Raw genomic sequence first — 12807 nt, 5'->3', positions numbered from 1 at the left:
CTACATTTCATTCATCTGTATCTGTACGTGCTCACGTGTACAAAGACAGAGGCCTACCTTGTAGAAAACCAACAGTTTTATTTGAATGTACATTAACTTGACTAAATTGTGTGACCTTGGGTGACCATGTCAAGGCATTTGAAGTAAACTTCAAAGTAAAGTAAACTTCAAATGCCCATTAAAATTTATCACCCATTTTAATGGGTGATAAAATTTTCCTTGGTGAAACACACAGAAAACGATGCCAACTTTACACATGCTGAGGGCTCAAAACATCCTTGTTGGAAGTTTGTTCTTACAAACTTCCAATTATGTAAAAAAACATAATTTTAAATTATGGAAAATGTACTGTACAGGTGCAATAAATACTAGTCCTTAGTGTAGAATAGCAGCTCTGTGAGAATCCATCCATCCATCCATCCATCCATCCATCCATCCATCCATCCATCCATCCATCCATCCATCCATCCATCCATCCATCCATCCATCCATTTTTTGTACACCCTTGTCTCTAGTGGGGTCGGGAGGGGTGCTGGTGCCTATCTCCAGTGAACGTTTCGGGTGAGAAGCTGGGTCACCATGGGCAGGTCTCCAGTCTGTTGCAGGGCAACACAGAGACAGACAGGACAAACAACCATGCACACACACACTCACACCTAGGGAGAATTTAGAGACCAATTTACCTGACAGTCATGTTGTTGGACTGTGGGAGTCAGAATTCATCCTGATGTGAAATGATCATATACTTCATGTTTGCAATGACATGTTAATTATTATCCCACAATGGTTAGGAGTGTTTTTAATGGGAATATGAGATCTTTCCCCCAGAAACACATTTGTGAGGTCAGACACTGATGTTGGACGACAACGGTTGGCTCACCATCTCACTTTTAACTAATTTAGGGCTGAAACGATTCCTTGAATGATTCAAGTACCTCAATTACTAAAATTCTTCAAGGAAAATGTATCTGCCTCGAAGCTTTGTTAAATTATGTTTTATTAGGTAGCGCACCGTGTTCCAACAGGATCATTATTTGTGGAGTGCAGCGTTCTTACTTCCGCCTATGAGTTGCTGTGAAGCGCTAGCAGCATGGTGTTAAATTTTGCGCCGTTTTCTCAGGGTTGTGGGGACAAATAAGGATTGTTGAACTTTGCGTTGCGATGGTTGGACAACTTTTCTGGCATCGGAATTGCGTCGTCACGGTTGTGGAGCGAACAGTAGGAATGGCGCAGAAAGTCAGAGAGAGAGAGAGAGATCTGATTCCTTGGATAATCGTTAAAATATTCTATAGAGTACTTGATTACTAAAATATTCTTTTTTTAAACTAATACCATAGTTTCTATGGAGTTAAGCTGAGTGCTTTGTGTAGGCCGTCCAGGCTCCTGTTTAACGCATGTTTTGAAGCAGTCTGCATCCCTGAAGATGTGTTGTGAGGGTGTTTGTTTTACAAATCTACTCAGCTTTACTTCATCATTTAGTCATATTCTAATCTAGTCAGGTTTCTGCATTATAAATATGTCACTAAGTCTCATAATGGTAATTTAACACCCAAAAATGAAGGAGTGACGCACATATGCTCCACAATACACATTTTATTGTCATATATATAAATATATTTATAAATATATTTCATATGTATATTCAATTGCCATTAGAAACACATTTTCTTACATTGTACTGATATTCCTGAGTGTTTTAGCTTGAGGCCTGGTGTCTGCACATTAAAGAGCTTCACCCTTCAGGTGAGGTGCTACCAAACCAACGGTACCTTAACATGCATATGCATTAATTAGCTCGAGTACCAAGGCAAACATATTAAACAAAAGCAGTTAAGTACCAGAGCTTTCAGATGGTCACAATTAAAATTTAAATAATTGTCAGTCTGTGGAAAAAGCCGACAGAAAAATGTAAATGTAAGGCACAGAAAATCTGTAAAATATGAGTGTTTTACGAAGCGCATGGTTAAGTAAGGGGAAAAAAACATCCCTTAGGGGGAAATGGATTGCTGCAGCACCAAATATTAGAAGAAAGAATCACATATACAAAAATAAACAAGAATATAAAAGTGCCGGGTACGGGGTTTAAGGAGCCGTTGAGAACATTTAAAGTAGAAATACTCAAGCTAATGTATGAACACAGATATATTACAACATCATGGGCATGTGCAAGACACCAAGCTCAAAAAAAAAAAATCTGTGAAAAAAAATTCAATATGTACAAAAAGTAGCGAATTTTAAAACAGATGACAGTCTGTAAATATTACAGCATGTACCACAAACTATGACACAGCAAAAATAAAAAGCTCACAGCATGACTGACAGTCAAGCCAATCCATGAGGAAAAAAATGTACCAAATGTTAATATATTCACACTCTGCCAGCAAATAGTAGCTATCCGAAAATATATAATATATAGATATCTTATTTACACAAAGAGCTTTATGAAAGAAAAGTTAAAATCGGCATCATGACTGCATCAGACCAATTACTGGGCAGGTCCATACCTAATCTAAAACCAAAGTGTAACAGTGATTCTCTAATCGAGCAACAAAGAGGGCTGACATTCTGTCGAGGTATTTGCAAAACGGAGAAATACCCACTCAGATTCACATTCAAGACGTACATTCTGTTGTTGGGACATTCAAAATAAAAGCGCTGATTTAGCGTCTCTCACATGTGTACACGTGCAACGTGTGTAAGCCGGAAAAAAAAAAAAGGCCAAATATTACACTTGAGCATTCGCTCTGTATTTTTTTAACCCAGTCCGTAAGCGGTGGCCGGCGGCTAACTCAGGAGGAGTTCACTGGGCCGGCGACCATGTTACCAGGAGACCTGCGGTACTGAGCCTTGGTGTTTGTGACGGCGCCGTGTTTCTGTCGGAGATGAAGCCTGAGCTGACTCTTGTGTCTGAAGTGGAGGTCACATTTTTCACACTGCAGAAAAAAAACGATAAAAAAAATACACAGTCAGACATGGCGCATTAAACTATGGAAGAACCTTTTAACCATGAAAAATAAAAAAAATAAAAGTCCAACAGAAAGTTTTAAGTTTTAAAGTCATACTTATGAGATATAAAGATATAATTATGAGATTGATAGTCAAGATTTTGGCTTTCAAAGGCGTAACCATGAGATTCAATGTCTCATAATCATGACTTTGAAAGTCAAAACTATAATTTTGAATCTCATAACTGCCTGAAAGTTGAAGTAATGACTACCGTATTTTCCGCACTACAAGGCGCACCGGATTATAAGGCGCACCTTCAATGAATGGCCTATTTTAAAACTTTTTTCATATATAAGGCATTATAAGGCGCATAGAATAGACGCTACAGTAGAGGCTGGAATTATGTTATACATCCACTAGATGGAGCTGCACTAAACGAAATGTGAACAAAACAGTCCGACTCCGGTCGGTGAGGAGAGCCTTCCGCGACTGGGCCGGGGCGTGGATGGTCACCCTTCTCCGTTCGCGCCCAGCATGTTCGTGGAGAACGTGGTGCTAAATGCAGACGACCTGATTCTAGGCGGTCGGTAGGTAGATAGGTCAGTCAAACTCTATTAATAGATTACAAACCAGCGTTCTGACAACTTTCCCAGCATGCACCGTTCGCTTCTTCTTCTACTCGCGAAAATGAAGTCGGCGGCTGCTCACCGTAGTTGCTAGACTTGTTGTGGCTCAATATTGGTCGATATATAAGGCGCACCGGATTATAAGGCGCACTGTCGGCTTTTGAGGAAATTAAAGGTTTTTAGGTGTGCCTTATAGTGCGGAAAATACGGTATATCAAAAGTGAGACTGACTTTCGATCTTAAGATTGATTTTTAATGTCAAAATTATGACTTTCTCATAGTTATGACTGATTCTCAAAATTATGACTTTTATTCTCAAAATTATTGCTTTTATTGTCATAATTATAATGTTAACGCTTGTAATTATGACTTCCTGTTGGGCTTTTATTTTTTCTTTTATGTCTTTAGAAGTACTCAAGGATCACACAGGGTGAACTGATAGTCCTCCTGTTATTGAGAACAAGTGGTGGCTAATGGGATAGGAAGCTTACATGATAAGGCTTCTCTCCCGTGTGGATACGCATGTGGCTCTTGAGCGTCTGAAGGTGGCGGAAGTGCGTTCCGCAGATCTCACAGGGGTACGGTTTCTCTCCCGTGTGGATCAACACGTGGGCGCGGAGGTGGGCGACCTGGTTAGGCAAGAGACAGAAATGGTGACTGGACCGAAACATAGGTGGGCATCTTAAAATGATTTCAAAGGTCGGCGCTTCTTGATCTTCTTACCTGCACAAACCTAGAACCGCACGTCTCGCACTTGTATGGCTTTTCTCCAGAGTGAATCCGTGTGTGAGTCTTGAGGTTGGCCGGACGGTTGAACTGAGCCCCGCAGATGTTGCAGTGGTATGGCTTTGCACCTGGAAGTAGACGCTGACAGGTTGAGCGAGGAACAAGCGTGGCTGCATCAAACAGCTACAGCTGACCGTAAAAAGTACTCACCGGTGTGAACTGTCTTATGGCTGGCCAGGTTGCCTTTGTAGCGGAAGGCGGCTTGGCAGCAGTCGCACTTGTATGGCTTGTCGCTGTGTACCTGACCCATGTGATCTTTCAGCGAGTCTTCCTCCGAAAACTTGGAGTCACACCCGTTGCAGAAGAAGTTATTTTCTGCCAATTTAAAAGAAAAAGAAAGAGAAAACAGCTTAAATTTAATGACTTTCAATAAGCAAAATAATATCACAGTCTGATGGTTGGTGGTGTGGTACTCACCACAGCTAGAGGGCGAATAATCTGAGCACATTTTTGTGGCCTCGTCGCTGCTGTAAGAGGCTGGAGTGAGGTGGCTGGACTCCATGCGCTGAGGGCTATCGCAGCTAGAGGAGGAGAATCTGCAACCACAGAGTACGTTTCAGTTAGTTATTCTTAAGAGATCCCCAATTAATGCTGATTCATCATGAGTTCTGCCAGTTGTACCTGCTGCTGCAGCTGAGTTCACTCATTTCCTCTCTGTGATTGCTGGCTCCCTCTTCTGGTTGGATTTCGTCATGTCCGCCAGCTGCTTCACTCCTGGCGGGGCTCAGAGAGTGTGACGCGGATTCCACTTCAGCTCTGTTGCTCTGGGTCTCCTTCCCACTCTCGTCAGGGGTTTGGTTCAGGACAATGAACTTGTATTTCTTCCAGTTGCGAGCCTTGACATCTCTGGGGAAATCGCAGGCCTGCTTCAGGCTCATTCTGGCGTTAATACTGCTGTTGGACTCGGTGGGCGAGTTCGGCTGGCAGTCGGATCTGTGGGGGCTCTGCGGGCTGCATATGACCCCCTTGCCGTAGCTCAGGGTAGGTCTCATACAGCCGGTTTGTGGGTGTTGGGTGTTGTGGCCCTCCACAGGAGAGGCGGGACACTGGAGGTTATGGTGAGCTGCTGCTGGTCGGATAATGGAGGGTTGGACCATGCTCGTGTTGACAATCTTATTAGAACCTTCTAGTACCGTAGCGGGTATGTGCAAATCGCCGTACACGTGGTAGGAACCAGTGGTGTTGATCCCCCTGAAAACATTGGGGACGTACCCCCCACACTCCTGAGGGGACAACCTCAGTAAGAGGTTATTTCTAAAGTCTGGATCCTTTTCCTCAGCGAGCGTTTTAACAGAGATTTCCTCTGCCAGATTTGAGGAGTTGTTCTGTACCTCTTCCATTTGCATATTCAGAGCCTGATGTCTGCAGAAACAAATTGAAATTAAAATACGATCCCTGCAGCTTTCACAGAAACAACAGGATGGCATTTTGAGTTTGATAGTCTGCAATTACCTGGACTTGATAAACCTGTGGCAGGTGTCAGCAACGTGCTCCATCTGTAGGTAGATGGCTGTGTTCAGGGTGGTCAAGGCCACAGAGTCATTCAGGTTCAGAAAGGAAGTGTACATGAAATCCAGCAGGAGGGAGAAACCTTTGGGGTCCACTTTGGGGTCCAGGCTAATGGCATTAAGGCTCGCGTTCTCGGGTTTCATGAACACAGAATAGAAGAAGCCACTGTAGGGTTGAAAATAATTAGTTGTCAGGTAATAGCAGCAACAAGGTGTTATGTGCTCTCTTTCGTCTCCAACACATACCTGCAGGCTACCAAGATGGTCTTGTGCGCATGAAAAATCTGTCCGTCCACCTGCACCGTGACATCGGTCAGGAGGTTCCTGCTGCGGAGGCGGTTGAAGTTGAGCAGGACGTCGCCTGCATGACGTGTGAATTGAATGCAGCCATCTGCAGTCGTGGCCATGCTGTCGCAATCTGCGCAGAGGCGCAAAAATAACAAAAATTCAAAGCGAGGTTGGTGAATACTGAATGTAAGGTCTTTGTATTTTTTTGCAAATAAATTCAGCTCAAGATCCAACACATAAAAATGTCCTAGAAACCAGGAAATAATTATATAAATCTAGAGATAAATAAATGTTTATTAGTCATGTTGGACAACATAAAAGTATGTTAAGTAAGACTTGTTAGTTTATTTATGCAGTGGAGCTCTAATATTTGAGGGTGGGGTCAGTTAAAAGAGGCACTACGAAGCACACAAATATATTGACATAAAAGAAAAACTAAAAACAATGCTGCAACTCATTACAGCTAGTCATTTTCACTCCTAAATTATTGCATAAAAGTTTATGAGTATTAAAAAAAGAAGAAATGTATGGGTGTGACAGGGCTAGTAAGTGGTTGAGATAATAAAAAAAAAGGCACTAACGAGGACAAAAATGGAAAACATTAAAAAAAGATACATTTTAACAATTTAAGTATTGCAACTCAAAGCTTTCTGTATGCATACATAACATGTATGCATATTATGTATACATAACCCTGGCACTCCCTTCACATCCCCACTGACAATCCGCCATTCACAACATGAGACGCAACTTGGAAGGTGTTCTATTTGCATTTCAACACCAGATGGCGCCATTGTAAACGGAAAAAACATGTTTACTAAACTATGTGAAACTCTGCTTCCCATCAACTGGGTCTTAACGACAGGATAGTAAACACAATATATCTGCCTAGTGCATAAATGTGCTTTTTTTTTAACGCCTGCAGGCTTAATCAATAGGGTTGTATTTACACACCCTACATAGTTTTTAAATACATTTTTCGTTTTCAATGATGGGTAAAAATTTATTCTAATTCATTTTATATTTTCCCCCCAAAAAGAAAATAAATAAGTTTGTTACAATGTTCCCGGACTATTTATGGGACACTTTTCTCATGTTTCTCTAATGTGCGCAGACAAACTGGCGCAGAGCGCGCGCTGGCAGCCTGTAGTGTGTGTGAGCACATTCCGTCCTTCCTGCTCAGATTGGAGCTGCCAGCGCGCGGACGGAGAGGTTTTCTGTTCCCCCACATCAGGGGAACTCGTCTAATTTAACCAGTTTACATTCACTCACACGCCCCCCGGCTAACCAATCACCCACCGTGTTTCTAAACTCCTTGAAATTGCTACACTAAATCTCATACGTCACGATGTGAAAAAGATAGTCGATTTCAAGGAGTGGTTTAGTTGTTACAGCGTAACTTCGGGCTGCTTGAGAGCAGGCCAGCACAAGTCCTGCCAAGTTTGCAAATAGAAGTGTTTAGGGCTGTCCTGGCACCGTCCTGGAATCTATCCAGGGTTCTGTTAAGTGTTTTACAGCTGGTTCTACTATCAAAACAAACGGCGAAAATAATGCTTTAGCAAATATGGGTTGAATAAAAAAATACTTTCGCCGTCGAAAAAAGAAACTGCGCAGAGGAAATTAGAAGTGACTGAACCAGACAGACCGATACTGTTGCGCCACAACTAAACACAACATGACATTAAACTTGCGAAATAACAAACTGAAAAAAGTTAAATAATATTTGCGAACATTAAGCTACAAGTTAGAAAATTATCCAGCGCTACAGGTTTACTAAACACAGCAGTTACTAAACACTGAGCGGAAGCAGAATAAGTCCGTCTAATGAACAAAAACACCGTCCCAACACCGTGCTTCCGTTTAAAACAGCGCAACATGACTTCGGCTGTCAAAAACAACTACCACAGTTCACATATATCAGTTCACTCTCAGCTTAAATGTTCACAAAATACACTAAATAAATAAAAATCTCCAGCTTGATAGCAGCTGGAGAGGCTGCACAAGCCGGTGCAACTTCCCTACACTTCTGAGAAAATAGGAAGAGAGAGAGAAAAAAAGTCACCTTATAAAAGTTTCCTCGAAACTCTGAGCATCACCAGTTCTGAGAATCCAGTTCTAAGAAACACAGCGGCTCAATTCTCGGAATTTCAACAGAAGGCTGTACCATTATTTGCGGGGCGGGGGAGGCTCTCTTCGCTGTACATCGCCTAAAACTGCATTAAAAGCACTTTATACAAACACTACATGTGCATGTCACAGACACGCTTTCTTTTAGGTGTTTCATAGTGTTTACTGTGAGATATGTCAACTCTAAAAACTGCAATGAGTAGGTTTTTAATATTTCCAACTCTCCCGGCGAAGTGGTCGCGTCCAAGTGCAAGGTCAGCTGACCAAGTTATAAATACTGTGGGGAACAGGACTGTGCGTTGTCTATCAAAACTCGCCCAGGGTCCTATGAAAATTGTTGGAAAGTCAGCCGCTCATGTTCCCAAAATGAGTAATGTGATGTCGGCGTGTTTATTTGTTGGTTTGTTTTTCACTTTTTCCCAGCCACACGCTGCTAATTCAAGCTGAAAAAATAATTTCCTTGATTCTCCAAAGGGGGACACGACAGCTTCATCTGTCACAACTTCACACGTGTAAAACGGACTAATGTCTCCGCCGGAGCAAAGAAACTCTACACTTCAGAACAACCATGTTTATGTCTCAAAACGTATTTCACGTCTCACATATGTTTATGCACATTGAGTGTCATCAGACATGTTCTGGAAAATGATCTATTACTTGTGTGTAATTTCTTATTGACCTAACACGCCCTAACATAACTGAAAATATGAGTTACATCATAAAGCATGCCGGGAAACTAAATGCTCTATATATCTTCTAGTTTCCTTCCACAACACAAAGACACCCAGAAAAAAATAACCATTCACCCAAATCATGAAATGTAGTGTATAATAATAATAATAATAATAATAATAATAATAATAATCTATAAGGAACCGGATATTCGTAACTAAGTCCTTGATGAGTTTCATGATGTTTGTTTTTGGCAGATATAAATATGATGCAATAGTCATTGGGAACAGGCTGCTTCATAGATAAGGAGATGAGATCTGAAATATTGCTAGATGTCTGGGCCGGTTCCTTATTAGCTGGACTTTCCTAAATCCACAACAAGTGATTCATCTCCTCCTTACGCCATATCCTGTTCTGTTTTCGCCATCTCCCTTTGAATGAAGCAGATCGCTTATTGGATTTACAGTGAATTTGAATCTGTTACATAAATTGTTTTCTGACTTGTGTACAAATAAACAAGTGGGCCATCGAAATGCTAAACACAGAGAATGTGATACAGAGAAGCTTTCAGTAGCTGTGGGCTCATAGCGCCTGACTCTTATTATAAAGCCAATGCTGTTGCTCTTTAAATTGGCAATGAATTTTTCTTTGTGTGTAAGCGACATCGTGTATTTTCCTGTTTTTCTTAAAGGTGTCCAGTGTGTTTTTCTAGCATAAATATGAAGACTAGCTACATTTTGCCAGAAGGCAATTCATTCATTTTTTGCCTTCTTACAACAACAAGCTTTTATGTGTTTTATTAGAATATTCAGCGATTGCTTGACACAAAGTAGTGCATAAGTGAGTGTAAAAGCGAAAATGATTAATAGTTTTACATTTTTTTGGGTAACACTTTATTTGAAGGGGGGGTGAATAAGACTGTCATGACACTGTAATAAACATGACATAACACCTGTCATGAACATGAATAAGCCTTCATGAATATTTATGACTGTTGTCATAAAGCGTCATTCGGTAAATTATGACACTGATATAAATTTGTTATAAAAGTATTACTTATTGCACTTTAAAAATGAGAAAACTTTATGTTAATAAAGGTAAAGTTCAAACAGTAATGATTTATTGGTTAATGTCAAATTGTCATAACAAAGACATTTTGAATAATGTCAACTTTGTATTAAAAGTGTCATAATTTACTGAATGACGCTTTATGACAACAGTCATAAACATTCATAAAGACGTCTTTATGTTCATGCCAGGTGTTATGTCATGTTTATGACAGTGTCATGACAGTCTTATTCACCCCGTCAAATAAAGTGTTACCTTTTTTTGTTTTTACAAAAACAATTCTGAAAAGTGTGGCATGCATATGTACAGATTCAAATGTACTTTGATAGCCCTAAATGAAATCTAGTATGACTAGGTGCTTATAGAAGTCAGGTTTACTCACAGGTTTCTTTTGAAATATTTAAAAGAAAATGCATCTCTGGATGCAACTTGTCATGCCATTGGCTGACGTTTGTGAAGCAGCCAATCATGGAGCACAATTTCTTCCCCTCGACACTGACTGTCTGTACTAAATATATGCTAAGCCAGTTTCCACTGAGCATATAAATACATATTAAGGCATATTTGGTGTTTGAGCCATTAAAATAGTCAGTTACATGTAGGTGTTCTTGGGACAGCTGTTTTGTAAAAATGCTAAATGTAAAAAAGTTCAGGAATATTTTGAAATGTTTTATTGCCTCCAGCATTTTTTGGAACCTCATTCACCAGAAACATTTACTTTGATAATGATATCAATCACGTTCATCGCATCATCATAAACATGTCCAACTGTTCATATCTACAGTGTAAAGACCTTTATTAGGGGCATGCCATAGCAATGCATAAGGAGAGCAGTACTGACTTGCGAAGCAAGTCAGTACTGCCTCCATGCATTGCATGGCAGGCACCTATTGTTCTACACCTAATAGAATGTCTCTTTATTTCTTTATTTTTCTTCCATTACCGTTAATGCGGCTCGTACCGCTGCGTGCCCACCCACAAAAGTGGTATCAAATCGTGCGGCTCGATGCCGAGAAGGGAGCTATTATTTTTATTGGGGATCGGAGTTAAAATGATTACATAAATTAATAAAAACGAAAAAATTTGAGATTTTGTGTCTCACAGAATCAGTAATCTTTCTCTATGAAACACACACACAGGACTGTTTATGGCTGACTCAAAAACCCTTTTTAACTCCCCCTCACAGGCATAAATATCGCCCTATTGGTCTGAAAGTTGGTCATAACAGAGATACACATGTAGCTCATGTACAATGTTTACAAAAATTTGCTAGGGCTTATGCTTTTTGTCAGGGTCCTTCAGACTGACGCCTGGTGTCTCCCAAGTATACAAACTGTCTGAAGAGGATTTTCCCGCTCTTTGGCTCTCACAGCTGCAGGGGATTAATTACCATAGCAACAGAAGAACACAGTGTCTGGAACTGCAGCTCCCCAGGACTGCACTGTAGGGTTTACTGGTATTTACAACTGCTTGTGTTTTCAGCATTATACTACTGATTCAAGACTATAACCATTACACATATGTCCCCCATGTTAAAATCTGAAATAAATAAGAATAAATAGTTGATTAAAAGTCTATGGACAGAAAATAACGTCGCTGCTCCTTTAAGGAACCAGCGGCACAGACGCAGCGCCTGGGTGATGCTACAGATCACAAACCTGACAGAGAGAGCAGAAGAGGATTTGTAGGAAAAGAGCGGTGATGCTCAGCAAGGCAGTTCATTAGCATTTGTACAAAAGTTAGCATTTCACTGTCTATGACTAGTGCACTAGCACTTTTACCTAAAGTTAGCTTTTACCTAATTTTCTCATTAATTACACATGTTTAGTATACTGAATAGAGTAGTAAAATTAAAACAACATGGTCGTGTTGCTCCACATGCTACTGCCAGCATTTAAGCTAACATTAGCATATTGGCTAATTTTAGCTTATGCATCAATTCTAACATAATGAATGGTACAACTACAGTTTATTAAACATGCTTCTGCCTCTCCAAAGGTTATTGACTACGTTGCAGCTTTCTTTAGCATTAATGCTAATTTTTAACATCATAGCGCTGCGTCAAAGCCGACGGGCACACTTTGGCATGCCCCTTTAAAATTTCTGCAGGAATTTTCTAGTTTTTTATTATTATCATTATTATAAATGGGCTTCTAATAAATCTCCCTGGCACTTGAGATCTTGCAACAAAGACAGTCATAAACATCCATCCTGCAGCTGCACACAAGTCACTGAATACGTGGAGCAACGGCAGATTATTATTTTTTCCTTCACAAATAAGCAAAAATTAAATAAAACAACGAGCAGCAAAAACATTAAGGTTTCGCAGTCATCATAAATTTCAACCTGCAGAGAAGTTAGCGTGCAGTGGAGCTCCACAGATCTAAATTGCAGCAGTTCAGGTGGCTATGGCAACAAAGCAGTGCAGAGAATTGTTTTGCATCGCTGATGTTTTTCCCCTTGTGGTTATCTTTGGTGGCCCACGTTTCTGCGGGTGCAACGTCTCCACATCCTTTTCTGCAGTGAATGACAGGAGACAAAAAAGTTGCTCAGTCAGGTGCAGCACAGAGCTCGGTCCGGTTCTTGGTGTTTTGTTCGCAGGCGAGAGGATGCATGGGTGTCAGATTAGCCAGCCTTTTGCTCGCGTGCCTCAGTGCAACATCTTCGGCTTCTCACGAGGGCTTCGCTGCAGATAGCAAATGAGAGACAGAATTCTGCATGCGGTAGATAATCTCCTCAAGAAGGTATCGGCTGGATCTCAAAAACATGCCACTTTTTGATTATTT

At 40.7% G+C, this 12807-nt stretch overlaps 1 protein-coding gene across 1 annotated transcript; it reads right to left on the bottom strand.

Annotated features, from left to right (window-relative positions):
• Positions 1-1575: 1575 nt before the first annotated feature.
• bcl6ab (BCL6A transcription repressor b) lies at positions 1576-8311 on the bottom strand. The gene is made up of 9 exons (XM_008433321.3): positions 8217-8311; positions 6113-6284; positions 5811-6032; positions 4980-5720; positions 4776-4894; positions 4509-4673; positions 4296-4426; positions 4064-4201; positions 1576-2933 (listed from the first exon to the last, which is right to left on the bottom strand). Exons 2-9 carry the CDS (start codon positions 6271-6273, stop codon positions 2790-2792), a joined length of 1821 nt encoding a protein of 606 aa, XP_008431543.1. The 5' UTR covers positions 6274-6284; positions 8217-8311; the 3' UTR covers positions 1576-2789.
• Between the last annotated feature and the right edge of the window lie 4496 nt (positions 8312-12807).

The sequence above is a fragment of the Poecilia reticulata genome, chromosome 17 (assembly GCF_904066995.2).
Source record: "Poecilia reticulata chromosome 17, P_reticulata-male-v2, whole genome shotgun sequence".
Classification (NCBI taxonomy): domain Eukaryota; kingdom Metazoa; phylum Chordata; class Actinopteri; order Cyprinodontiformes; family Poeciliidae; genus Poecilia; species Poecilia reticulata.
This window is presented reverse-complemented; position numbering and strand designations above follow the sequence as displayed.